The following is a 26,969-nucleotide window of genomic DNA, read 5'->3' as shown; positions in this document are numbered from 1 at the left end:
GCATCAGATTTCTCATTTGTCAAATTGGGATGACATTACCTGCCTTGAGGGCAGGTTGGGAGGATTAGAGATAATGTATTTAAAAGGGTTGAGTTAGGGGCGCCTGGGTGGCTCAGTTGGTTAAGCGACTGCCTTTGGCTCAGGTCATGATCCTGGAGTCCCGGGATCGAGTCCCGCATCGGGCTCCCTGCTTAGCAGGGAGCCTGCTTCTCCCTCTGACCCTATCCCCTCTCACGCTGTTTCTCGCTCTCTCTCTTAAATAAATAAATAAACAAAATCTTTAAAAAAAAAAAGGGTTGAGTTAGACTTCTGCTGAATAAGTAGTGGTGGTTGTGATGATAATGAGGACCACCCAAGGAATGCAGCTCACCCTGGAGGAGAACCTGTCGGGAGGGAGCTCTGCCCCTGCCTCCCTGGGCCGGATCATGCGGTCCCAGGGTGGGAAGTGCCTCTCCCGCCCCTGCCCTCCTGTCCTCCATCCCAGCTCAGCAGTGCCGCTGGTCCTCGGCGAGAGTGAATGGCCAGGCATTACTTAAATCCTGGCCTCTCTCCAGCCTTCGCTGAGGCCTCGGCCACTGCCAGCTTCTTTCCCCATCATGATTCGGTTATGTTCCTTTACAAGCCAATGAAACAAAATAAGTGAGTCCATTATACCTTCTGACAGGCAGAAAACCAGGCATGAAGAACCAGAAAGCAAGGCCTTCATGAGTCTGCCCCATGATAGTTGGGTAGGAACGTCCTCCCTCAGAGGCAGGGGAGTGGGGAAGGGGTGGCTTCCGGCTGGGGCACGGCAGACAGGCCAGCCCATGGACCGAGCCGCAGACCCCAGGGGAGGAACACTGTTCCTGGTCCTCCCCGGCACGCTTGAGCCTCCAGTGGCCATCCCCAGCCTTTCCTGGAAGGTTACCACCGTGGAAAGAAAGGCTGGATGCGCTGTGTAGGGCACCATGTTCTGGGCACAGCAATAACAGACGACACTGGGTGGGGTAGGAGTCTCTCCCTGAGCATGGGGCTGTCCTAACTCCTGCCTTCTGTCTTCTACTGAGTACAGTGGAACTCCTGGCTGGTCAATCTCAGGGATGGCAGGGCCAGCCGCTCTCCCAGCCTTCCAAGAGCCAGAAATAATGCATTTTGTTTTTGTTTTTGTTTTTTTTAAAAGTCCCGATGGGAGTCGATCTCTGTCGTGGCTGCCTGCTGACTGGTGCTGTCCCATCCACAGCAGCTCGTTCATGGCAGATGGTAACTGGGGGCTACAGTCCAGGGTGTTGTCCAGCTTGTGGTTTCTGTGGCCCCATTGACCACAGATGCTTAAACATCCAGTCCCAGTAGAAGCAGCATAACTGAATTTGAGTTGGCTCAGTGTGGTGATTCAATAGGAGCAGAGCACGCTAGACCTCTCCAGCCGCTTCTTCCATCCCTGCTCGGTTCTTCCCAGCTGCTGCTGCCTGGAGAAACATAGACTTTTATGTAAGCCTTTGCAACTGTGCTTGTCAGAGGAGGAAGATGGCCTTGTTTGGCTGGGCCCAGGGATCCTGGAATTGGCCTGCATGCACTCAAATCCTCAGTGGAGCAGGTTCCGTCCTCAGGGACAAGGCTCTGGGTGGAAACTGGAAGAGGAGGCCCTGGCAGGCTGAAGGAGAGGGTCTGAGAGTCCTTGTCCTAGCGTTTCATCTGGTACTGACTGTATCTGATCATAACTGACACCATCTTTGAAAAATAAAATCATTTGTATGTACAGGCCGATCGGCTGGAGTGCCATCCTCCAAAGCCATTCCCCATGTCACAGTTAATTTGCTAAGCACCCACTCTGCCCTGGTTGCTAATCAAGGGGATGTGGGGACGCAGGGGTGAATAAGGCCAACAGCAGTTCCGGCCCTTGGGCCCAGATAATTCCATTCTTTGCACGGCAAAGGCTGGGGCTCATTCTCCGCTGCATCCTAAAGGCTCAGCTAAGTTTCCTCTGTCTAGTAGGTGTCCAGTTACTGCTTATTGTAGGAATACATGTTTTCTGTATTTTCTAAGACTCTAAAATGTCTATTTTATCATCAGAAGGTGACAAAGTTTATAGTCTAAAGAAAGGAAAATAAATGAAGGTGGGGGGAGGGTATTTTGATAACGGTTTACAGTCAGCCGTAGGTTTTAATTGACTGTGTAAGCTTTCTTTGAGGCAGTGGGATGATGAAATTGCTAAGAAAGCCACTTAGAAGAAAGAGAAACTGCCTGAAGCAGAGCATGAGACCCTCACTAGACTCGTCAACAGTCCCCATGTGGAGTATTGTGTCCTGTTCTAGGTGTCCCAGTTTAGGAGCGATGTTGACAAGGTAGACCATATCTGGGGAGGTCTGATGGGGACTGGAAACAGTATCATGGGAGACATTTAAGAGGAACCAGGGGAGATGAGAGCAGGAAGGAACAAGGTGGCTGTGTTAGATCCAAAGGGCTGGAAGTGGGGTGGGCTGGTTCCCTGTTTATAGATGGCTGAGCGTGAAGTTACCAAGAGAAAGATCGATCCTTAGGATGAAGAACAACTTAGCAGTCCCTCAAGATGCCCAGCTCTTAAACAAGCCATCTTTATGAAGTGGTGAGGGGTGATGTGCTCTCCCCAGAGGAAGTATTCAAACAGAAAATCGAATTGATGGGGCGCAGTGGGCCCAGGAAGCAGTGTGTTCAGTGGTCGCTTTGCAGATCACGAATGGGTCTTGCTAAATTATGAAATGGCCCAAAACCTCTCCTTTCCAGAGGAATCTGGAAAGATCTGCTGATAACATGTCTGGAAACTAGGTCTTTAAGCTCTGGTGTCTGGTAGATACTGGTTTAGTGACTAGTTACTTCCATCCTTGATCTGTGTGAGATGAGCAAGGGAAAAAGACAGAACAAAAGAACAACCCGTACTCTTTGAGATGGTAGGAGGAGCCCCTGCGTCTGCTAAAGATGATTAAAGAAATAAAGAAAAAGCCTTTTTGGAGTCCTGCTGGAAGCCCAAAGGGAAAGGAGGTTTTTATTTATGAAAACGAGTGATAACTTAAACTGTCCAGGGGCACAGCAATTACATGGAGTAAGATGCCCCTTAATTCATTCGGCCTCCTTCGTAGGTGGCTTAGTAAGCATTTCTGCGTCTTCCACCTCCTGTCCCTTCTTTGGTCGGTAGTGTTGCTTTTGCTTACGGCAGATCACTGGGTCCCCCAGAGGCATGGTTGCCAATAACTCTCTTCCTGCCCCGGCCCTGCAAGGCCTTGGAGAAACAGCCAAGTGTTGGGCAGAGTAAAGGCCTGGCTTTATCATTCCTCCCGCCCCCTCCCCCCACGCCTCCCCTTGTTGAGAAATCCCATTATCTGGGAGAATGATTGTTAAACTCGGATCTGTCTGCGGCCGGGCCGCGGGGCTGCAGGTCCCTCCACTGCCACCCTGGTCCCATTGTCTATCTGCAGGGGGAAGACGAATATCTATATATTCAGGCTTTAAGGATCTGTAAATCTGAGTTGATTCTCTGCTGGTGACAGCCGAAGCTCTTTGCCACGACGTGTGACATGATCTAATGGGTTTCCAGTTTGAGCGTTTCTCCAGAGCAAATGAAAGAAAGCGCTTAGTTAGGGGATGCGTGAAATGACATTGTTTGTTCTGGGCACCACCGCAAAGCTGAAGGATCATCTTCACATTATCCACCCTCTGCTTCAGCTGCCCTCGGACAAGGGGGCTCTGCCGATGGAGCCGTGAAGAGTGTCCCCGCCGTGCTGGCCTTTCTCCCGGGGAGGTGCCAGGAGGCCGGGGGTAGGAGTCCTCCTCAGCAGCGTTCATCTTGCCAGGAAGCTTGGGGCTAATTGGGAACAGAAGGGATGCCCAGGGGATGAGGAGAGGGGACGAGAGGGAGGGAGGGTCTCACCAAGGTAGAGGAGTGACAAATATTTGCTTGTAGCAAAACAAGAGTGAAAACAAGAGACCGCTAATGAGGGCTTTGGGGCATTTTGTGCCTGCATTTCTCAGGGCCCAGCAGTGTGGATTGGTGTGATTAGTTGCCTTGCTACTTGGCACAAGACCAATCCCTCTTTTCAATATCAAGTTTCATAAGCACAGAACAATAACAAATCATTATGAACCCTCCGGGAATGACGGGTGGGTGGTGGTAGGGGTTTTTTCCCCCCTCTCTCTCCGATAAATCCCTCTTTTCAGCTCAGGTACATTTTTCGCGTTGTAAATAGAGAATGGCAAGGGACGGATTGTGTCTCGGCAACTTGCTGTATTGTTAATCTGTTATTAGGCGAAAGTCTTAACACCAGGCTGGGTGCTCAGAGGCCTCATTGTGAGCTCGGGATGGAATTATGCATCATGAATAAAAACCGCTGTCAACATGCATTGGTTTCAAAACATTAGAGCATATGGTATGTGATTATCTGTATTGTCAAGTGCAATAAAGTGAATTTGGATATAATAAAGAATGTAATATTTTAGAAATTTGGTAATAAACTAAGGAAGGGATGACAGCTGAGGTTCTTTAAGGCCCCAGACACAAATAAATCGAAGTTCCTGGTCTCTGCAACCAGGCAGCAGAATGACCACAGCATGGCCCTGGGGGCGCCGTGCTTTTCACGTTGGGGTATGGCTCTGCTGTCTCTCACTTGCCTTCTCTGGTGAGCAGGGAGGCTCTGGCTCTTGGGTTGGATGACAGGAGGGAGGCGGTGGCTCCTGGTGGAGACCCAGGCCTTGCCTTCTTACCTGGCCTCAGGTGCGTCCTGTTCCTGCTCTGGGCTCGGGAAGGGTCCATCTCTGATCGAGTGTAGCAGTTATGGTGCCAAGTGTCAGGCCAAACTATCATGATGATCCTTCTCCCCTAGGGGTGGGGGGAGTCCCCTCTCGGCCAGTCTCCGGCTCCCTCTGCCTCCTTTTGGTCAGTGGGGCAGGCGGGGCTCAAAGCACAAGAGTCCTGGCCAGCCGCTCCTCAGAGGCAGCCGTTTCCAGGAGCCCGCATCCCACAGGGTCAAGTTAGTGAGCTGATACAGCAAATCGATATAAGTAAGAAAACCAGATCCGCAGAGGGACACAAGTGCTCTACCGTTTGACCAGGACAAGGAACTGTGCTGACTAAGGTTCGTGGGCATTGTCTTGTTTAAATGCTCTGCTACCCTAAAATATTAGTATCCCCATTTTATGGATGAGAAAACCGAGGCAGAGAGAGACCTCACACAGCTGATCGGTTGTGGAACTGGGATTACAGCCCAGGTCTGAACCCGAAGCTCAGACTCCACTCACAACCCAGAAATAAGGAGGTTCTTTCTACTCCTAACCTTATCTACAAATAAGGGAGCTGTTTCCATTCACAATTCACAAATAATTGATGTATTATATCACAAATAACCCATATGAGAAGGCCTCAACACAGGAGACTTCGATATGCTAAGTAAACATTCTATTCTGGAAAGAATGTTCCAGAAAAAAAAAATGCAACCAGGTGATTTCTCTGTTCCCACTTGGTCCTGCCAGAGGCTGGTCTGCATTTATTTTTTTCTATTTTCCCTTAGCTTTGATTTCTGTATCCTGGCTCCAGCTAGGTGAAGTGATTTATCATCACCCTAGCAGTTGGCCTTGGCCCTGCCCCTCTCTTCCTTTGGGAAGGGCTCCTGCCCCAGCTGAAGTTTATTGTTGAAGGCTGAGGCAGAACCTATTTGCTTTTCCTGACTGCTTTCATATTTCTGACCCAGGGCTTCACCTTGACCCCCAGCTTCCAGGAAACCCTAGGTGGAGCCTCACCACCATACCTGGCCTCCTCCTTCCTCCCTCATCTGTGGGGGGCGCTTCCAGTGCTGCTCTTGTGTGCTGCCCAGGCAGGTGGATAATTTCATCATTAAGTGTGAAGAATTGGGAGTACCACCATCGGGCCAGGCTAAAGCAGTTTGGATGGCTGGGAAAAGAGAAGACATTTAATTCATTTCTTGCCTGAATACCTCTATAATTCCCAGGACGGGGTGTGCAGAGGTTTGAATAAACCCCTCGGTCCTAGAGATCGTATGACAGGGTTTCCATTGGAGATGAGAGCAAGTCCGAATCCACTTCCAAATCACTTGGCGTTGGCACCTCGGGATAGCCCCACAAGAGCCCATCCCACTGCAGTCAACATTTATGGATAGCTAATTCATTTTCAGGTCTCAGCTGGTGGCCCACTTACTCCAAGCAATACTGGGTGCAGGATCCTTACATAAAAACTGCACGCTTGGGCGGGGATGATAGCAGTGTGCGTTCTCTCATTCGGTCCACATGCCTGCCCTGGGAGGTCGGCATCTTTATTCCTGCTTTACAGGTGGAGACACAGGATCAGGGGGGTTAATGGCTTGCCCGGCCAGTAATGGCAGCACAACTGCGATTTCAGCCACATCCTCTGGGTCAAGACTGGAAACTTCCCAGTGGTCCACGGAGCCTCCCTGGTCTGACTTCAGAGGATGTGTTGCTCTTTCTCTTCCTCCCACCCAAATCCTTCCATGTCCGGCTTTTTGAGTAGCCTGCACTGAGTGATCCCAGATCTTGGAATAGTTTCCTTTGGGCAGAATAGACTTTGTGTCTCTGTTTCTTGAGTTTGCCCCAAAGACCTTGGCAGAACCTGCAGAGGGGCGACGGGCAAACCACGAGGAGCTGCGCCTGGGGTTGCCCACTGCCCACCAGCCTCCCCGCTGCAGAGCAGGGGAGACGGAACCAAACGCTTCTAATGATCTGTGAATGTATTAATCCTGCTTTCTGTTAATTAACAATATGATAAAACCGGCATTTCCTAAGTCGTCGCTTAACACATGTTTTAGCAATTATGTACTTAGTGGTTCGGATTCAGAATGCTAATAGAATAAAATTTTAATGAAGATACGATGCTATGAAAAATGTATTGAGAAGAGTTCAGGTATTGCTGCCATTACCATGCAGGGAGCAGGGGTCTCTGTTTGGAGGGTAAACCTCTCCCCAGGGCCTTCGGAGCACTCTCTGAGCTGAGCACGAGGACCCAGGAGATCCTGGAATTGGCTGGTTCTGGCCTCCCCTGAATATCTCCCCCGAAGGCCTCTCCTTGAAGGTCCGCACCAGCTGGCAGTCATCCCATCCTCTGACTTTCCATCGTTTCTGTAACTAAGGGATGGGCTTCAGAACCAGAGTTCAAGACATAAGGCCCCACCTTCTCCTTGTAGAGCAGGTGTCTCCAAAATATTCTAATTGTGCAGAAAAAAATTAGCACACACACACCCAGTATATCTTACTTTTTAATTTCTTTACATGTACTACTCTAATATATGTGTATTATAAATCTGTACAAAAGGAATAGGATATATTTGAACTAAGTCGTACTTACTTTATTAGTAATTAGAAGATTTTTAGAGTAATGTGGTTGAATAGGTTTCCCTTTTTAAAAAAATTCTTGATTTAACACTTCGTGATCCAACTCTACAGGATGAATTCTGAGGTTAGTTTATTTTGGTGCACGGACTTCATGCCTGTCATAACTGAAAAATCCACTGCACAAGATAAACAGATCCCAGTGGAGGTATATTCACTGTGCTGACTAAATCATGATACTAATTTTTCAATCCCATCCTCCAATTATGCAAAGGATTTTGTTGAAATTCAGCTTGTAAATTTCCATCTTCCCTGATGTCAATCAGTTTTTCACGCAAACTAATCAAGTGTTGCATTTTTTATATTTTTAACAAATGGGTTCAAAATCCACTGAAATCTTTTTTTTCTTTTAAAGAAATGAGTTTTACAGTTCTATTTCCAAGTTTTAAAAGCCTTTGTGTAGAATGAGAGCCTTTGTAGGCTGACCCAGTTATATGCTTTTTAAAGGCAACCAAATCACAGAAGAATACAAATAGTTTGCAAACATTTGTTTTCCAGGTGTTTTCTCTATAGCACAAGTTTCTGTTTGAAAAGCAGGTTCTGGGGGCGCCTGGGTGGCTCAGTTGGTTAAACGTCTGTGTCTTGATTTCAGCTCAGGTCACGATCTCAGGGTCGAGCCCCGTGTCCAGCTCCACACTGGGCATGGAGCCTGCTTAAGATTCTACCCCTCTCTCTGCCCCTCTCTCCCCCTCTTAAAAAAAAGGTGGGGGCATATTCTTTCTCACTCTCTGGGCTGCCACTTGTCCCACCTGATCAGAACGCATTTTGGGGGCATGGTATGGCAGGTGAGGAGTCTTGCTGGGAGCCAGAGAAGGGTTAGCCCGCCATTTTCTGTTAGTTGGCATGTGCTTATATTCTTGGTATTCCTTCCAATCCGGATGTTCTTTGCAAGGCCCATTTTGTTCTTAAAGCCAGGCCACACGATCTGTACATCCATTTACTGGTCATAGCTGAGCAGCACCAGGTACCAGCTAAGCTTGCAGCAGGTGGGTAAGTGAAGTGCCACTCTGACCTCCCCCAGCTTCGAAGCATTTGTTGTCCTTCAGAGGTCTGGAAAACACCGTCTAAGACACAAGTCTCGGGCGCCTGGGTGGCTCAGTTGGTTAAGCGACTGCCTTCGGCTCAGGTCATGATCCTGGAGTCCCGGGATCGAGTCCCGCATCGGGCTCCCTGCTCGGCAGGGAGTCTGCTTCTCCCTCTGACCCTCCTCCCTCTCATGCTCTCTGTCTCTCATTCTCTCTGTCTCAAATAAATAAATAAAATCTTAAAAAAAAAAAAATAAAATAAAATAAAATAAAATAAGACACAAGTCTCTGCTACATGGGTGTGTGGCACTTATGGGCACTAAGACCGTTCAGTCCTTGTATTAAAATTAGCAAAGCTGAAATTAGGGGTGCCTGGGTGGCTCAGATGGTTAAGCGTCTGCCTTCGGCTCAGGTCGTGATCCCAAGGTCCTGGGATCAAGTCCCGCGTCGGGCTCCCTGCTTGGCGGGGAGCCTGCTTCTCCCTCTCCCTCTACTATTCTCCCTGCTTGTGCTCTCTCGCTCTGTCAAATAAATAAATAAAATCTTTAAAAAATTTTTAAATAAAAAAATAATAAAAATTAGGCACTATACATTTTTCCTTTTTCCAGTGTTTCTTGACCCTATCTGGACATCCGAATCACCTGGGGAAATTCAAGAACAGACAGATGCTGGCGTACTAACCCAGACCTAACTCAGTTCTGAGGGTGGGGCCTGGGCATCAGTATTTTAAATTTTTTCCTAAGGGATTCTGACATAGGAATCACAGTTGAGAATCATTGTTCCAGACCAGTGCCTCTTAAATTTCAATTTGCGTAAGTCACCTGGAGAATTTGTTAAAAATGCAAGTTTGGGTTTAGGAGGTCCAGGGTGGGGTCTGAGACTCTGCATTTCCAGCAAATTCCCAGGTGGCGCCGATGCTGCTGGTTGGTGTGGGTCCCCCTGAGTAGCGGCCCACCGCCCCTGCTTCTCCACCCCCTTCCTCCCTTTCCCCGCCCCAGGCCGCTGTCTGGACAGCCCAGGAACAGAGCAGAGTGAGCAGAAGCTTGCTCCCAGCAGAGCTGCCGCCCCAGCCAGGCTGTCTGGACTGCTGCTCTCAGCTTCGCAGAGAGATCTGGTCTCCAGATGTTAGGAACAGTTCCTTTAACAGCCACAAAAATAGGCCAGCCCCCACTCCACGGTGAATAAGCTCGCGTGTCTCCACAGAGCCACCGTGATGGGCAGCTCCCTACCCCAGACTCCCGCAGGCTTGCTGGCAGCACGGCCAGCTGGAGCCACAGAGATGCAGGCAGAGATGACCCCCCTGCAGGGTAAGGGGGGGGGCACAGAGCGGGTAGCGGGCACGGCAGGCATCGAGCCAGGGCTCTGTCAGTTGGAGCTATTCTGAAACCATACCTCATAATAAAAGTCATATAATTTGCGGCGGCGCTGAAAACCTGCTTCCAAGTAATGGTTTTTTGATGGAGTTTTGGAACCTTCTCTGAGGCCAGTAACCATTCCCCGAGGACTTGTTGGAGGGGAGGCAGGTGGGCATCTTGAGGTGGCTGCTGGGGAGGCTGAAGCTTTTCTGAGGGGTTCTCTCTCCATACTGGGGTGAGTGGGGTGGGGGGCTGCTTCCGACCCTTCCTTTCGGGCCAGGTTTTGTTGTCTGTGTCCACCCCACGTTCCCCTTTTGTTTCCCTTTGTCTCGTCCTTTACGTTCCCTCTTCCGAGGATACAAGGGAAGCGCCCTCCAAACAGAGGCCTTTGACTTTTTCCTCAGCAGCCAGGCTGCAGTCTGACTCTCAGAGTGGCAGGAGAGCTGCTGATGGTGCGTCGGTGGTAGGGGCGAGGGAGTAGTACGTGATTTTTGTTTTGACCCAAAAGGATGCACAATGGGGTCTTTTCAAGGAGTAAGACTGGGAATTCACCACATGACTTGTTTCACCTCTGTCTGTCCCGAATCTTGTTCCCATTGTGATAGTTGGTAAAGCACCATGGCCATCTCTCTGACACACATGTCAAATGAAGTTTAACAGGACACAGGGCTGGGAAGTATGTGTGCAGATAGAGGCTGGGATAGGAGAGAGGCCATGAAAAGTCTCTTTTGGTTGGTGGGCAAGGACCGCTAACCCCTCACGAGGGTTTTCAAGCAATCCTAGCTGTGAGGCAGATTTCTTCTTTCCGTCTCAAGGAAGATACTGAGGGTCAGAGTGGTTAACGAACCTGCTCAGAGTCACACAGCCAGTTATTGCTGGAGCCAGGATTTGAGCCCAGATCCACCTAAATCCAAGACCAAGCCCATTTCCACACACACACACCCTCGGGGGGACACTGAGGTAGTTGAGACTTGCCTTACCTTCCAGGATGCTCACTGCATGCATGGGGCCAGAGGGTGTCAGAAAAGGTGACAGATTTTAAACCCACTCTCGGGGGGTGGGGGGGTGGCTGGGAGGACCAACCCAAATAATACCTCTGTGGGGAATAGCTTCTGGCTGGTGCCCCAACTCCCCTGAGCTCAGAACTCCCAGGGACCTAGAAGCCTTGAAGGACACGTTCTTACTGGCAGAGCTCAGCAGGGCTGCCTGAGGCTCTGGTTTGCAGAGCAGACGTGGAGGCAGCGCGTCCTCATGCCCTTGCTCCAGCTGTGCACACGACCTCAGCCTCCTCCATCCCGCTGGGCACGCTCTGCCGCCCTGGCACCTTCTGCCGGGGTCCTGATCCGAGCCAGTTGTCTAGCGATTTAATTTGGTGAATTTACCACTGCGTCCCGGAGTTTATATTGGCACTTAACAGCGGTAATATGTGTCTCTCTCGCCAAGAACTGACTATTTTCCCAACCAAGATGGAACACCACGCACAAAAAAATAGGTTTGTGAACTAATCTGCTGTCCTGACAAGTGTCATTCACAGAATCACTGCGATGGAGCGCACTCAGAATGAAATGAGGTTGGGGTTGTCTGGCCTAGATCACAGGTGCATTTTCCCCCTCGGTTAACAAGAGTCTGGGATGAGGACCCCCCCTTTCCCTGCAGCCGTAGGCCCTTTCAGACCACGCAATCAGTATTCATGGCAGACTTCTCTCTTAGAAAAATGGTTTAGGGGGGCACCTGGGTGGCTCAGTCTGTTAAGCGTCCGACTCTTGATTTTGGCTCAGGTCATGGTCTCAGGGTCGTGAGATCGAGCCCCTCGTTGGGCTCCCCCACACTGAGCGAGGAGCCTGCTTAAGATTCTCTCTCTCCCTCTGCCCACCCCCCCCACCCACTCCCCCCACTTGCACTTGCTCGCTCGCTCTCAAAAAAAAAAAAAAAAGAAAAATTGTTTAGGGATGATGGAGGAGTCTCTCTCCCTCCACCCCACCCCTCTCTCTGAATCTCTTTCTCTCCCTCCCTTTTTTTCCTCCCCTCCTTCTCTTTCCAGGGTGGTTTTTCACCCCATCACCACCCCATTGTAAAGTCCTCTCTACATGCATATAATTTCACAGACGGAAGGAGGTGCCTCCCCCATCAGTAAAATACACGCACACGCACACACACCTCCCACCTCCTGAATATCTGTTTAGAATTCTAATGTAGAACCTAGTGGTTTACCAAATCCTTGTATGAAAGCAACTAACACCTCTGGGAAGGGAAGTAACATCAGTTGTTCACACTCTAGTATGAACTGGTCTCCATCCTTTCTTGAGCCTGGAAAAGAGAAGCTGCTTCTTTGCCCCTGATCTCGCCTTATCTTGGATGAGGACTGCCCGTGGGGCTGAGAGGTCCAGCTCTCCATGAAAGGGATATTAGAGGCTTCTTAAAACAGTTTTAGTTTCTCTCTTCATGTTAGAGGGAAGCCTAGAGATTCTCTTTCCTTTTGGAAAAGTTCTGGATTATTTTTAACCAAATGATCTCTACTCAGCTCATCCTGAACTGGGAAGTACGGAGCAGAGTCAGACTTGGTGCGCATCAGAAGCTGCAGAGAGCTGGTTAAAATGCAGATTCCTGGGCCACGTCCACGGAGCCCACCTTGGGAAGCAGGAGAACCTGGGGATTGGGGAGGGCCCTGCCCTGCATTTCTAACATGCCCCACCCCCATCAGAAAACTGCCACAGGACCACATCAAGAAATAAAATGCCTTTCCAAAAAATGAAGGAATATGACCAGACACGCCAGACATCATGATATTAAAGCCGCGTCTATTAATTTCTCCCCCTGCACATTTCACTTTCACTCCCAACTCGGTTTACGGTCTGGAGGCCTCCATAAACGGTCCTGAAGTGACTGTGGCCATATGAAAAAATGACTTGTAACTTAAGCCTTCCTGAAATGCTTGCTGGTTCACGGTTGGCGTCCGACTTTTAGAAGGCTGACGCTCACATTTCAAGGTCAGGTGTTGGCTCCAGCATCCATGGGCTGAAGAGGAAAGAAAAGTACCTTTCCAGTTGAGAAATGGGCTCCCCTCTGGCTAATGCCACCAACGTAGCTTAATATTAATTTAGGGAATTCAGTCTTGTGCAGTTCTGTGCACTGGATTGGAGACCTGATAGCGCCATTTCTGTTATCTGACCCCCCCCCACACACACACACACCTGAGATCACCTCCCTCCCGGTCCCCAAGACTCCCCTCCCCCAGCCCACAAAGATGGCTGGAGAGGCGCAGGTGCGAGCCGGCTCTCCAAGTCCCTTTCCCCTCCTGATTAAGTGGTTTGTGGGAATACGGGAGGCCCGTGTCGATTCGCACCGATCTCTGTCTTGCCGGCGCGCCAGCCACTTGTAATCCCCCACAGCCCCAGCCAGGCTCTGCAAGGCAGAAAGAAATATGACCAGGCAAGTTGAGAAAATAAATTAAACTAAGTGTCAACTTTTCTTGTTTCTCTCCTCATTATTAAGAGATGGAATGGGGCTCGTTTATCAAGCAGGGGGAGAAATTAATTGACACGGCTTTAATATCATGATGTCTGGCATGTCTGGTCACATTCCTTCATTTTTTGGAAAGGCATTTTATTATAGTTTACAGCAACCAGCTGCCGAACTACTGGTGTAAACGAGGAAGCAGGTGCATGAATGATACACAATGGGAGGGCTGCAGTGCCACCCTGAAGGGGACGTGGCAGGGAGGATAGGCCGGGTCAGATGGGGTCTCCCAATGAGGCAGCCTGTTGGCTCGAGTCAGGGAGGTAGAAGGGGACCGGGGGCGGGGGGGGGGGGTGGTAGGGGGCAGGGATGTCTGCAGGCCTCTCGAATTCATCACAGGCATGTTTGCCGGCCATAGGGGAGAGTGGTAACAAGCATCTGCCTCTGCTGGCCTCCTGGCCCGCAAGTCTTTGTTATGACCAGCCCTGAGGCTGCGTCCTGTGTCCAGCACAGGTCAGTACACCTGCCCTTGTTCTTTGTTCTTAACCCGTCCAGGGAAGTGAGCCCTCCGGGGCGGCTGACTCATGAGGGAGGCATTTTGCGGCACAAAGTCTCCAGCATCATGCCTGATAATCCAGCCCTGTTTCCGGCAGGTCTGTGGGTGGGGTTTGGAAACATTCAGGGAAGTCACTCACCCTGTGCCCATCCTACGTTAGACTGGCTTAGGAGAGACCCTGGTTGTTTTTCTTTGTAAGTCTTTGTTGTGTACTTCTGAAAAACCTCAGTTTTCCCTTCGCTGCCTTTATGTGGAAGGATGCAGATGTCTCAGGCAGCGGGGGAGGCAAGCAGGCAACTGGAACGGATGAGCACATCTCTACCCCCCTGTCTCCTGGGCCGCCCCCTGCTGGGTTGTTAGGATGAGGTGCTGTTGCCCATTGGGTAGAGGTTCTTGCAGGGAAAGGTGACAGGGAGGGCTTGTAAGAGCCAGGTTGTAGGACAAATTTAGAATCCAAGAGATACCAGAGGCATCTTCATACGGAGGAAGTGGGCTGTGGTAGGAAGAGCACAGGCTGCCACCCGGGCCTCAGTCCTTCATCTGTCAAGTGGGAACGTTCCGGCTCCACAGGAGGAGCTATGAGGACTGAGTTAGCAGCTGCTCAACAAATGTAGGCAAGCTTTCTCTTAAAATTATCGTTAGAGTGGATTTCATGAATGTCTGGGTAACATGCAGTGAGTATCCCAAAGTGGTGGTCGGAAACATGTCACTTCTTTTGGAAAGACAGTTTGTTTTTTTCTTGGAACAGATCCATCTTCTGAGTTATATAGATATTTTTTAGGGCAAACCCAGGACTTATAAAGCCACCTCACCCTGCCGTGCATCTGTGCATACTGCTTCTCTCTGCTCTTCTTGCCCGATGGACCCATGGGAGGCAGGGGCTCAGACCTTCTCTATCCCAGGTTCCAGGAAAGCCCTTCAAGGCAGACAAAACAGATTTGCCAAACCTGCTGTAGCCCACACGGGTGACCCAGACATGTTCTGAGTTGGGGATAGGGAGTAGCCCGAGATGACATGTCACCGACACACAGCTCAGTGGTGGTTGACTCATGGGGCATATGAAACACCATGCCTCATGGTCCAGGCTCTTGCCCTCTTGAGCCCTAGGGCCACCAAATCCATCTCGAACACTTAGTGATCTGAGGAAGTCCCAGATGTCCTGCTCTGGCTTAGTAGCCATGTGTCACCCTGGATGGGTCATTTAAAACGATGCCAAGCAGTTGAGCAAAATGATGATGGCAGAGCCTGCCCCACCTCTCATGGGGTTAACTTGGGGACCAGGTAGGATGATGTATAAGAAGCATTTTGAAACCAGAAAGGGTTCCCCACGCCCAAACCCAAGAGGTTTGTATTTATACTGAAAGCAGCCCACGGATACTACCACTTCCTCCGACACTGGGCTATTAGCGAGAGAGGGAGGTTGCGTGGGTTATAAATAGACTTGTGTACACATACCTTAAACTCCTCATGGGATTCTCTGAGTAAATTCGACAGTTGTGGGGTGGGGGGAGGGTTTCTCCGTCATTTTTTCCCCCATTAACCAAGTGTGTTAACTCATGACTTGCAGTGATTTTCACTGAAGATGCATTAGGCACCACGCGATTGCCTATTAGTGTTCATTGGCCTATATGATAAGAGAAGAAAATTATTTTTGAGGTGAGGAGGTGGCCCTTCCCATTTTTCCCTCCCTGACCTAAAAAAGAATTCTTTAAAGTCAGCTCTCGGATGTTCCTCAGTGCCTGTGTCTGCAGTAGGTCATTTTAATTTTGAGGTATCTTATTTTCAGATTTCTACTCTCTTCTGTGTGTGTGTGTGTTTTATAGCTTTGTATTATTCAGATGAATATTCAGTTTTGTTCATTTGAATAAAAGAGGGAAAAAAGGTTTGACTCTTAAATGCTTATCTCTTAAATAGAGCTTACTTGTTAGTTTCCAATAATAGCTTCTTTCAGGAGAATGCTATAGAGTTTTCATTTTTAAATGCTCCCTGTCAACTTCTCTCCTGTTTATGTCCATTCTTAAACCCTTTCTGTTTGGGGTTTCATCTTCCCACCCACCTTCTTTGTGCCAGTTTTGCTGACTCCTGGAGGCCCCTCTGAATTGAGGGGTACAGTTAAGGTGGGGGCTTCGTGAGAGGCTAGGGAGGTGTCATTTTGCTGATGACAGGTGGGAGGGTTTCTTTGGTGAACTAGCCTGTTGTCCCCAGATTTTGCTTCCCCCTTCCAGTTGTGAGTCCCTAGGGTTCCTCTTCATTCTGAATGGCAGCTTGAGTGACTTTAAATACCTACAGAGTTCTTTGGCTTCAGGGTGAGAGGCCTCCTTAGGATCAAGGGAGATGAGAGCCCGAGCAGGGGGTGATCACAGGGGCATCCCCAGGGGGCCCCGGTGGAGTGTGAGCCCTCGTAGACTCACCATGGTCACAGCCCCTGCCTTGGTGGGGACCAGAGCAGGACACCTCCCCATCCCCACCCCCGCCCATGCATCCCTTAGGTTCTGCCTGCTTTTAAAGGCCCAGAGAGGTCATGGGACTCTCTAGGAGCACACAGCTCATTATTTGGTCCTTCCTTTTTTTTGAGTGAGGATAACCATGTGTTTCTTTTACCCGGCCATTACACCTCCGTTTGGTGGGCGTTCATGAGGCTCCATTTCTGATTCTCTGTGGGGCTCTCCTTTGGGAAAATGGAAGGGAAATAATCAGTCCTTCTTACCCCTTCTCAGGAAGAATCAGACTTCCTGAGTTTCAGGTAGAATCTGTATGTCCAGCAGGCCACTCAAAAGACTACAATGCCTGGAAAATATTGTGCTGAGTGAAATAAACCAGACACGAAAGGACAAATACTGTGGGATTCGACTTACATGAGGTGCCTAGAGGAGGCAAATTCCTAGAGACAGAAAGTAGAACTAGGTCACCGGGGGCTGAGGGAGTGAGGAATGGGGAGCTAGGGCTTGCTGGGTGCAGAGTCTCAGCTCAAGATGGTAAAAAGAAGTTCTGGAAATGGATAGTGTGATCATTATACAACATCATGAATGTCCTTACTGTTGCTGAAGTGTACACTAAAAAAAAAAAAAAAAATGGTTGCAATGGTAAATTTTATGTTATGTACATTTTACCCAGTTAAAAAAAATTAATTTCAAAAAAGAGAAAGACTTTGATGCCAAAAAAAGATTTTTCCCACCCACCACCCTCTCCTTCCCAAATTTCTGACACCGTTGTCTTGTCTTTCACTCCTCTGTTTAATTTACTTGGGGGTGGTTCTCCACTGAGTTACTCATTCATTGTAAATGATAATGCACCTCTGAGGGAAAAATGATTATATGTTAAGGAATAACATTTATTGATAATTAAGCGTTTCATGGTTTCTTTGCTTTCTCAAATGGAATACATAAATATTTTAGACACAATCAAGTTTGTTTTCTCTATTCGGGCCAAACAGACAGGGCTGTTGAAATGATGTAGATCTTTAAAATACTGCAAATGAGTCTTGACATCGCTGAATTGTTATGCATCCAAGGTACATAGGTTTGAAATGGAGGCTCTCTCCTTTGATCAGGAAAATCATTTTTTGTGATACTCAAATTTTGAGTCCTGTGAGGTTAGGGGAAGGGACCAGCAGGGAGAACATCAGAGTCAGAATTCAAAATGATGCGGCGAGTCCTGCCCCCACCCTTCCTGGTGCACAGTCTGCATTTGGATTCCTGCCTCCTAGCTCTGTCACACCTGCTCCCAGCTTGGAGCCGTGGCGCCGAGTGAGAAACTGGGGCAGCGGGGCGTCCTGCACGATCCTGGGCCTGGAGTTCAGACGGTGATCTGCAGAGTAGACCGGGAAGGCGTGGGCTGCCCCAGGAAAGCAGCTTTCATGGTGGTCATCTCGACTCGTGACCCCCGTGGTGACTTGACTTACCCTGGGCTCTGTTCCAGGATCAAGGACCTGTGCTCAGCAGCAAGCTGGCTCTCAGCCAGGCTGTCCTCTGGCTTGTGGAGCGGTGCCCCTGACTGGCACTGACTTGCTGTTATTTCCCGATGGCATGGTCGGGTTGGGTTCATTTGTCCACACTCTCCTGCCTTCTGACCAGAGCACACACTTGGCCTGGCTGGGGGAGGTCATGTGTGACCTGTACGTGGGGGAGCGGCTGAAACCCTGTAACCTTGCTATGCTCGTTTCCCGGGGCTGCGGTTACAAAGCACCGAAAACTGGGTGGGTGGCTTCGAACAACAGAAACTTGTGTTCTCACAGTTCTGGAGGCTGGACGTCCAAAAACAAGGTGTCCGTAGGGCCACGCTCCCTCCAAAGGTCCTCAGGGACACTTCCCTTGCCACTTGCAGCTCTCCTGGTGGCTCAGGTGTTCCTCGGCTGGTGGGCTAGTGGCTGTGGCCCTCTCTGTCCTCTAGGTCTCAAATTTCCCCCTCCTTTCTCTCCTGAGAACACCTGTCATTGGATCCCCGCTGCCCTCATTCTTGAGATCCTTAACTTCATTACGTTTGCAAAAATGCTTTTTTCCAAACAAGGTCACATTCATCTGGTCCAGGGGTTAGGATGGGGACTCAGCGTCTGGGGGCTACTGCTCAACTCATTACACTCATCCTAATTAGCAGTAAGGTTTCCCCTGAGTACCAACATGTCCAGGCTTCTTTAGGGATACATGTGTTAACTGGGTTTAGATACAGGCTAGAGAGGTGACCTTCAGAGACAGAGGAATCTCAGGGTGACGGCCCGCAGGCTGGAGGGAAGGGCGGGGCGGGGTCTGTATGGCCCAGACGCTGTCCTTGAGTGGGAACCTCTGACTTGTGTCACTCAGGGAGCCAATTGCTTCAGAAACGGGACATTGTCTTGCTGATCTCTTGCATTCTCCAGGATCCTAGCAGGGTGGGAGCCTGTAAATGCAGAAGGAAGGGCCGAGTCAGTCTTGAGCGGAGGCAGTGGTGCAGATGGATTAGCAAGATACTCAGACCCCACCAGCCACCAGCCACTCAGCCCTCTCTGTGTGTTAGGGGCTCTGTGCATCCTGGGGACACAGAGTGAATGAGGCCCCAGCCCTGCCATTGTCCTGGAAGCCGTGCTAGCAGATTCCCACCCCCCATCCTTGGCCGTGCTGCCCCTCCCTCCCCTGAGGACCTTTTGAAGGGCACTGTATCTTAATCCCTTCTTTGGGGGGGGGGGGGAAGGTTTTTTTTTTTATTATGTTAATCACTTACATCATTAGTTTTTGATGTAGTGTTCCATGATTCATTGTTTGCATGTAACACCCAGTGCTCCATGCAATACGTGCCCTCTTTAATACCCATCACCAGGCTAACCCATCTCCCCACCGCCCTCCCCTCTAGAACCCTCAGTTTGTTTCTCAGAGTCCATCGTCTCTTATGGTTTGTCTCCCCCTCCAATTTCCCCCCCTTCATTCTTCCCTTCCTGCTATCTTTTTTTTTTAACATATAATGTATTATTTGTTTTAGGGGTACAGGTCTGTGATTCAACTGTTTTACACAATTCACAGCGCTCACCATAGCACATACCCTCCCCAATGTCTATCACCCAGCCACCCCATCCCTCCCACCCCCCCACCACTCCAGCAACCCTCAGTTTGTTTCCTAGATTAAGAATTCCTCATATCAGTGAGGTCATATGACACATGTCTTTCTCTGTTTGACTTATTTCGCTCAGCATAATACCCTCCAGTTCCATCCACGTTGTTGCAAATGGCAAGATTTCATTCCTTTTGATGGCTGCATAATATTCCATTATGAAGATTCACATCTTCTTTATCCATTCATCTGTTGATGAACATCTTGGCTCTTTCCATAGTTTGGCTATTATGGACATTGCTGCTGTAAACATCGGGGTGCATGTACCCCTTCGGATCCCTACATTTGTATCTTTGGGGTAAATACCCAGTAGTGCAATTGCTGGATCATATGGTAGCTCTATTTTCAACTTTCTGAAGAACCTCCATACTGTTTTCCAGAGTGGCTGCACCAGCTTGCATTCCCACCAGCAGTGTAGGAGGGTTCCCCTTTCTCCGCATCCTCACCAAAATCTGTCGTTTCCTGACTTGTTATTTTTAGCCATTCTGACTGGTGTGAGGTGGTATCTCATTGAGGTTTTGATTTGGATTTCCCTGATGCTGAGCAATGTTGAGCACTTTTTCATGTGTCTGTTGGCCATTTGGATGTCTTCTTTGGAAAAATGTCTATTCATGTCTTCTGCCCATTTCTTGATTGGATCATTGGTTCTTTGGGTGTTGAGTTTGATAAGTTCTTTATAAATTTTGGGTACTAGCCCTTTATCTGATATGTCATTTGCAAATGAAAATGAAAACACAACTGTTCAAAATCTTTGGGATGCAGCAAAGGCAGCCCTAAGAGGGAAGTATATAGCAATACAAGCCTTTCTCAAGAAACAAGAAAGGTCTCAAATACACAGCCTAACCCTACACCTAAAGGAGCTGGAGAAAGGACAGACAATAAAACCTAAACCCAGCAGGAGAGGAGAAATAATAAAGATCAGAGCAGAAATCAATGAAATAGAAACCAAAAGAACAGTAGAACAGATCAACAAAACTAGGAGCTGGTTCTTTGAAAGAATTAATAAGATTGATAAACCCCTGGCCAGACTTATCAAAAAGAAAAGAGAAATGACCCAAATCAATAAAATCATGAATGAAAGAGGAGAGATCACAACCAACACCAAAGAAATACAAACAATTATAAGAACATATGAGCAACTCTATGCCAGCAAATTAGATAACCTGGAAGAAATGGATGCATTCCTAGAGATGTATCAACTACCAAAACTGAGCCAGGATGAAATAGAAAACCTGAACAGACCTATAACCACTAAGGAAATTGAAGCAGTCATCAAAAATCTCCCAACAAACAAAAGCCCAGGGCCAGATGGCTTCCCAGGGGAATTCTACCAAACATTTAAGGAAGAATTAATACCAATTCTTCTGAAACTGTTCCAAAAAATAGAAATGGAAGGAAAACTTCCAAAACTCGTTTTATGAGGCCACCATTACCTTGATCCCAAAACCAGACAAAGACCCCATCTTAATCCCTTCTTGAGGGGCCCCTAGGATCTGGGCTCTAGGACGGTGGGCAGAAGGGAGGCGGTTAACCAAAGTGATCCCCTGTGTGCTGATGGGGTGCCTGCTTGGATGAGAGGCTTACCTGATGGTTTTCACACTCCTTTTAAGAGGGCATAGGGAGCCAGCACGCCAAGGCCCAAAGAGAAACGTTGTGGAGACAGCCTCTGGGTGTGGCTCTCCTATAGCTCTGCACATAGTCGATGGCCCCAAGGGCCAAAGAGGACGAGATGCCCAGACAGAGGGAACCTGGGGGATGGCGTTGTTGGGCCCCCTGTTTGGTGTGTGGTAATAAAGCACATATCCTAATGAAGACCATGGCTGCCATTTGTGTGCTGGTCCCAGCCCTCTGTTTTGCTGGAAGTTGTTTGAGAGTAGCAAGTGGCCATTTCCGTTCCTCTCCCTAGGAATGTTCTAGACCCTGCAGGAGCAATGATGGAGGAGCTCAGGGTATCAGCTGCCTGTTCTCTGAAGTTCCTCAGAGACGGTGGTGGGAAAGCCAGAAGGGAGATACACGGAAGGGACTGGAGAGATTCTCTCTCTACCCTGGGTTTCCAGGACCCAAACTTGACACAGAAGCACGAAGAGGAAACACCTGTTTTTTTTTTTGTTTTTTTTTTTTTTACTTATTGACGGGAAAGCCTATCCTAATACAAAGTAGCCATTCTGATTTTCGTGTTCCTGTTGGGCCCAGGTTTGCGTGGGGCCAGGTTCATGTCTCTGGGGACAGTAGCATCTTGGTCAATTTGAGCTGCTATTACAAAGGACAGACTGGGAGCCTTATCAACAACAGGAATGTATTTTTCACCATTCTGGAGGCTGGAAGTCCAAGGTCAGGGTGCCGGTATGGTCGGGGTTTCGGTGAAGGCCCCCTTCCCATGTAGAAAGGTTTCCACTGTGTCCTCCCACAGCAGAAAGCAGAGAGAGAAAGCTCACTCTCTCTGTTGTCTTTCCTGAGGGCACTAATCCCATGCAAGAGGCCGCCACCCCCATGACCTACTCGCCTCCCCAAGGCCGCACCTCCTGACACCATCACATTGGGTTAGGATTTCAACATATGAATGGGGGGTGGAACACAACCTTTAGTTCATAGCAGGGAGCCTTGCAAATCCCGATTGGGGCTGCAACCTGAGGGGTGGTCAGTCTCACCACCGTAATCCACAGGTGCAAAGCTCGAGGCACAGAGTGGGGAAGGGGCTTCCCAGGATGCCACATAAGTTCATCAGTGCAGAGTCCGGTCTGCTGTCTCCCCATCGGGCTATCTGCACCTGCTGCATGTGTGTTCCCTCATGGTGTTCGTGCGGTCCTGTGAGCGGGTCTGTGTGTTAAAGCAGTGCTTACTGAGTGGGGTCACAGATGGGGCAGCGTCCTGGAACCCTGCCCCAAGTGGGAGGAGAAGAAAGCGAGGGGCGGGAGGGTAGTGAGAGCAACTCAGGATGCTGAGCAGCGGTTGCCTGCCACAATTCTTCAGTACAGCTTGTCTAGCAAAGCCGGTCTCCAGCCGAGTAAATACAGTGGATGGCTGACGGGCTGACAGCAGGCATCAAACAGTCTTAAACTGCCCCAGATCCGCAGCGCTTTGGAAGCAGCGGTAGAAAAAGGAAGCCTGCGTAGAACAGAGGCCTGAAACTTTTAATAGTTTCTTCCAGGCCTCAGGATGTCCTGATGAGGTATTAGAGGAAGTAATTCAGGAAGAAAAGGACAAATAACCGCCTCCGTCTGGAGGCCGACCCCGAGGGCTGGCCATTCCAGCGCGGAAAGGGCACGCGTGGCCCTGCGGTGATCCCCGCCGCCACTCAGGGTGGCCCGCCCGCCTGCCTCTGCGCAGAGAGCCGCTGGGCTCTGACCCTTGTAAATAACAGACAAGTAAATTTCTTGTTTGCTTCGGGGCAGATGTAAGCCATACAGCGCCCACTGCATGTGGGTGAAATCATTAACTTTTCCTCACTGTCGGAAGGGTGCTCGGTACAAATTAGAAATCATTGCCTCAACCTGGAGGCCCTTCCCAGGGATCCGGCCCCCTACCCTCAGATCAGGAGCCTGTCACTGCTGCAGGACATCAAAGAAAAACATGTGGCCAGCCAGAACTGAACTCACCACCCCCTCTGTTTTTTGTGTTTTTTTTGTTTTTTTGTTTTCCTTTTTCCTGTAGGGTTTGGCTTTGTCACGTTTGAGAATGAAGATGTTGTGGAGAAAGTCTGTGAGATTCATTTCCATGAAATCAATAATAAAATGGTAAGTTTGTAGGGGTCGCGCTGCGGTGCATGCAATGCCCCCCCTCCCCTTGGTGTGCACAGCTTTGTCTTACAGACTTCCAAAGCCCGCGTCAGCACACGAGAGGCTGGGCAGGGTGGGCACCGGGACGAGACTCTAAGGGTTCGGTCCCATGGACGGCAAGTGTTGACAGACTCTCAGGGAAGGGCTGAGTCATAAATATTCTCAGCTTCGCAGGCCACGCAGCTGACGATCACGGCCTCTCAAAGCCGCGGCGGAAGCGTGCGCAGACAATCCCGTGCAAATACGGCTGTGGTTCCGTAAAGCTGTGTGGATGGACGCTGACACTGAAATCTCATGTCACAAAATATTTATCTATTTATATTTTTACCATTTGAAAGTACAAAAACCATTCTTGACTCTTGGGCTGTACATGTACATAAGCCAGCAGGGGAACCACATTTGGCCTGGGTGTTATAATTCGCTGACCTGCGGCTTAGGACATGAGTTTGCTGTTTGGTTTGGCTTTTTGAGGAATATTTCCTAGGTAGGAAGTTTACCACCCAAATTCATTCTGCATTTGGGCCCTGCTGGGTAATTAACATTCTCCCCCTCCGATCAACTAGCTGGTTTTACCCGAATGAGCACCCTCTTCCATCCCCCCATTTGGCTCTTGAAAGCTCCTTTTTCTGGGAAGACCCCCACAACAGGGAGGAGGTTGGATCATTGCAAGCTGGGGGAGCCAGGTAGGCTTCCCAGAGAAGTGGCCACCAGAGGGCGCCATACCATGAACACAGCGTGCACATTGGCTTGCTGGAGGTCTCCCAACTCCTTCAAATTGAGTCGGTGGGGGAGAAACCCCTTCCTTGTTGGTTCCAGAAATATCGGAGCTCAGCAGGTGTTTCGGGAGCCATCAGCAGGCCCTTTGGGGCCAAAATATTTGGCCAGCAGAGCCTCCAGCCCCATGAGAAAGGGAGGGCAAATTTGTGTTTCAATTGTAGCTGTTAACTTTGGTATTTTCTCCCTTTAGTCAAAACATTCCCAGCTTCTGAAACATGCGTTCATATGTGCATTGTATATTGGTTTGATACTTGTTCACTGACTTTAAATTCAATAACAGAGCTTTTAGTGGGGATAAGATCAAAGCAGTCTGCTTAGCATGTGGTGCTACAGGCCTGATTCAATATTTGACTTGCTAATTTTTTCCCAGGGCACTAAAATAATATTGTTCATATTGTTCCTAGCCATCATATGCATCTGAAATGAAAATGCTGTTTCTTTGCATACTGTAGGTTGGAGGTGTCAGCTCAGGCATTAAAATGGTACCAGGGAGATAAGTGTGTAGGAATAACACAGGACCCCTTCATCAGCATTCTCTGCACTGTCCACCGTCCCCTTCCCCGCCCCCCAACTCAGTGCCTTCCAGTTGGTACTTCTCTCTTTTGGTAGATTGCTACTTGCTATTTTTAAAACTAGGGAGACAGGGGGCTTAAAAGGAAACAAGCACAGTGCCTGGAGGCCTTGTTTCTCCTAGCCAGGCGTGCTGCTGACAGGCTCCACTGAGGGCTGCCCGGGCATCGGAGAGTGAAAGAGGCCTCTGAGAGCACCGGCAGACACCATTCCCGTCCTGCCAGGACTTAACGGTTCATCAGGAAGTCCCAGTGCAGACGGGCGAGAGACTGTGCTGTGTGCGGCCTCGAATCCATACGTGCAGCCCTTCGCTACAGACTGGCTTTGACACAAGCCTTAAGCACAAGTGACAAAGAGCTTTATTCTCCTCGGGGGTCCAGTGGGGAAACTGAGGCCCAGGGGAATCTGCCCCAGGGCTCCCCAGGCAGTAAAGGAACCGAGGTCTTGAGCTTCCTGGCTCATCTGATGAACAACACAGACCATTGTTTTGAGCTTGGGGGCTGCAAGGGTGAATCCCCAGATGACATAGGGGGACCATCAGAAGGTAGAGTTCAGCCCCAGAAAGATGATAACCCATGGATGGGCTGGCTTGAAGCCAGAGAGGTTTGTGGCCATGGTCCCCAGTCATTTCACAATTGTCACCTTCTTTTCCGCCAGCTGGAGGCTGACAGGGGCACATGCAGGTAACTGTGTTCATAGTGGCAGGGTTTCTGATTTCTTTTGAATCGGGGGCTGGTACTTGTTCTTTAAAGGTATAGCAACAGTGGAAGTAGACAAGAGGAAGGGGTGAGCGCGGAGTGGTGAGGATCACACACAGGCTTTGGAGGTGTCCCTGCATGTGCTCTGCCCTGACCCACCAGTCACCAGCTCTGAAGGGGAAATTCCAGGTACTGGAAGAGGCCATTGGAAGGTCACCAGGCCTCACCAAGCTCCAGGATAACGGGGCCCGTGGTGACCACCTGGTGGGGCCCCTGGGCCTCGGGGGGAGGTACCAGCAGCAAAGGCCAAGCACCTTGATAACCATGAGCTTGACCGTGAGCTCTTGCCATCGGCCGTGTCGTCGTCACAGAAAGGGCCTCTCCAGCACGCCGTCCTCCTCTGAAGAAGTCGGAATTGCTGAGGATTCCGTGATACTGGTTTCAACTTCTGAGGCCCACAGAAAAGGAAATGGATTTAACCTGTGCTATGGACAGAATTCAAATGAAGGATTGGAAAGACTCTGAGAACGCAGAGACTGCCAAGCAGAAACCCGGACGGTTGTTAGAAGGTCTGGGGGAGTGTTTTGTAAACTGGACTGCTTGTGAAGCTGTAAAGACCCGTCTCCTGGAGGCTTGGCAATCTCGCGAATTCTGCAGGGACAGATCACTGTGCTGCCCCTGAATGTGCCTGGAGCGACCGTTTTCTCATATTCACAGATAAGAAAGGCCTGGCCCCCGATGAGTCACGAAGACAGGACTTGAATCCAGATCTTCTCCGTCTTAATCCAGTACTCCTCTGGCTGGCACTGAGTGGGCCCTGGGTAAATAATTGTGGAATGAATAAAGGATTACATGAGGGACCATGTGACAGAGAGGTGCATCATAATTCCCAAAGCCATTTCCCGTCTAATTTGGTTGGTGAATCTCTTGGGCATTTAAAAGGCCCTTCCCCAGCATCCAAGAGAGCCCGCAGCAGACACCAGCCCTTCTGCCTGCCGGGGCTCTGGGTAGCTGCCCTCAGGAAACTGGAATCACCACAGCCCTGCCCCCATTCCCATATAGACCCTCCCTTAAGGAGGTCACCTCCATGGTGATGGTGGCGGCAGGGGGGAGGGCCACAAAAGACCCCCCTGGCACCCTCCTACAGAGATCCCACGAATAGCTCACAGTTTTTAGTGCCAACTACATACTCTGCTGAGAGCTCGCTATATGCATCTCTTTCTTCTATCACACACACTCTGATATAGGTACTGATTATTGTCCCCCATTTTACTGATAAGCAAGTGAGGCAGAGAGAACTTAAGCAATTTGCCCAGGGCCAAACATTCAGCAATGGGCAGCACCAGAGCTCACATTTGTATCCAGGAAGCCAGCACCCCTTCGAGGCTGGAAGGGACTTGAAAGGTCATGTCGCTGGGCCACAGCCTTCCAAGACCGCTGACCCCCCCCTCCCCCAGTCGGCTGTGTCATGGCCCGTGGGGCTCCCATGTTCTCCTAAGAGAAGAGCAGAGAAGATGGGCTCACTCGGGGCCAGATTCCCGGCTGGGGCAAAGGGCCAAGCTTGGGCAGAAGGGGTCCCCGTCGGCCATGACAGATTCCCTGGCCTCTCCCCCAGAGGCAGGTGAGCCACAGGTAAGGGGGGCAGCTGGCCGCCACCTGAGCTCGGGGCCCAAGCCGGGAGAGCCAGGACTCAGCCCCTTCCCCCATCTTGGTGCGGGTCATTGTGAGGCGCAAACGGGGCTCCTTATTAATAAACACACAGAAATGCAGCTGCAGAGCCATCTGGGGACTCTCCAGAGAGGGCCTCCTCTCTGGCC

General features: G+C 49.8%; 1 protein-coding gene across 6 annotated transcripts in view; it reads left to right on the top strand.

Moving 5' to 3' along the window:
• The window catches only part of MSI2 (musashi RNA binding protein 2), a 385,617-nt gene that overhangs the window by 284,742 nt on the left and 73,906 nt on the right, over positions 1-26,969 (top strand). For all 6 annotated transcript variants that reach the window (XM_045889212.3, XM_064583001.1, XM_045889211.3 and 3 more), the window contains exon 8: positions 22,983-23,065. In XM_045889212.3, the coding sequence (XP_045745168.1) occupies positions 22,983-23,065 (83 nt within the window). The remainder of the gene's footprint in view (positions 1-22,982; positions 23,066-26,969) is intronic.

Source organism: Mirounga angustirostris, unplaced genomic scaffold (assembly GCF_029215605.1).
Source record: "Mirounga angustirostris isolate CCGP_5_RB_7025 unplaced genomic scaffold, mMirAng1.0.hap1 SCAF_17, whole genome shotgun sequence".
NCBI lineage: Eukaryota > Metazoa > Chordata > Mammalia > Carnivora > Phocidae > Mirounga > Mirounga angustirostris.
The sequence above is the reverse complement of the archived record's forward strand: the minus strand, read 5'-3'. Positions and strand labels throughout refer to the sequence as shown.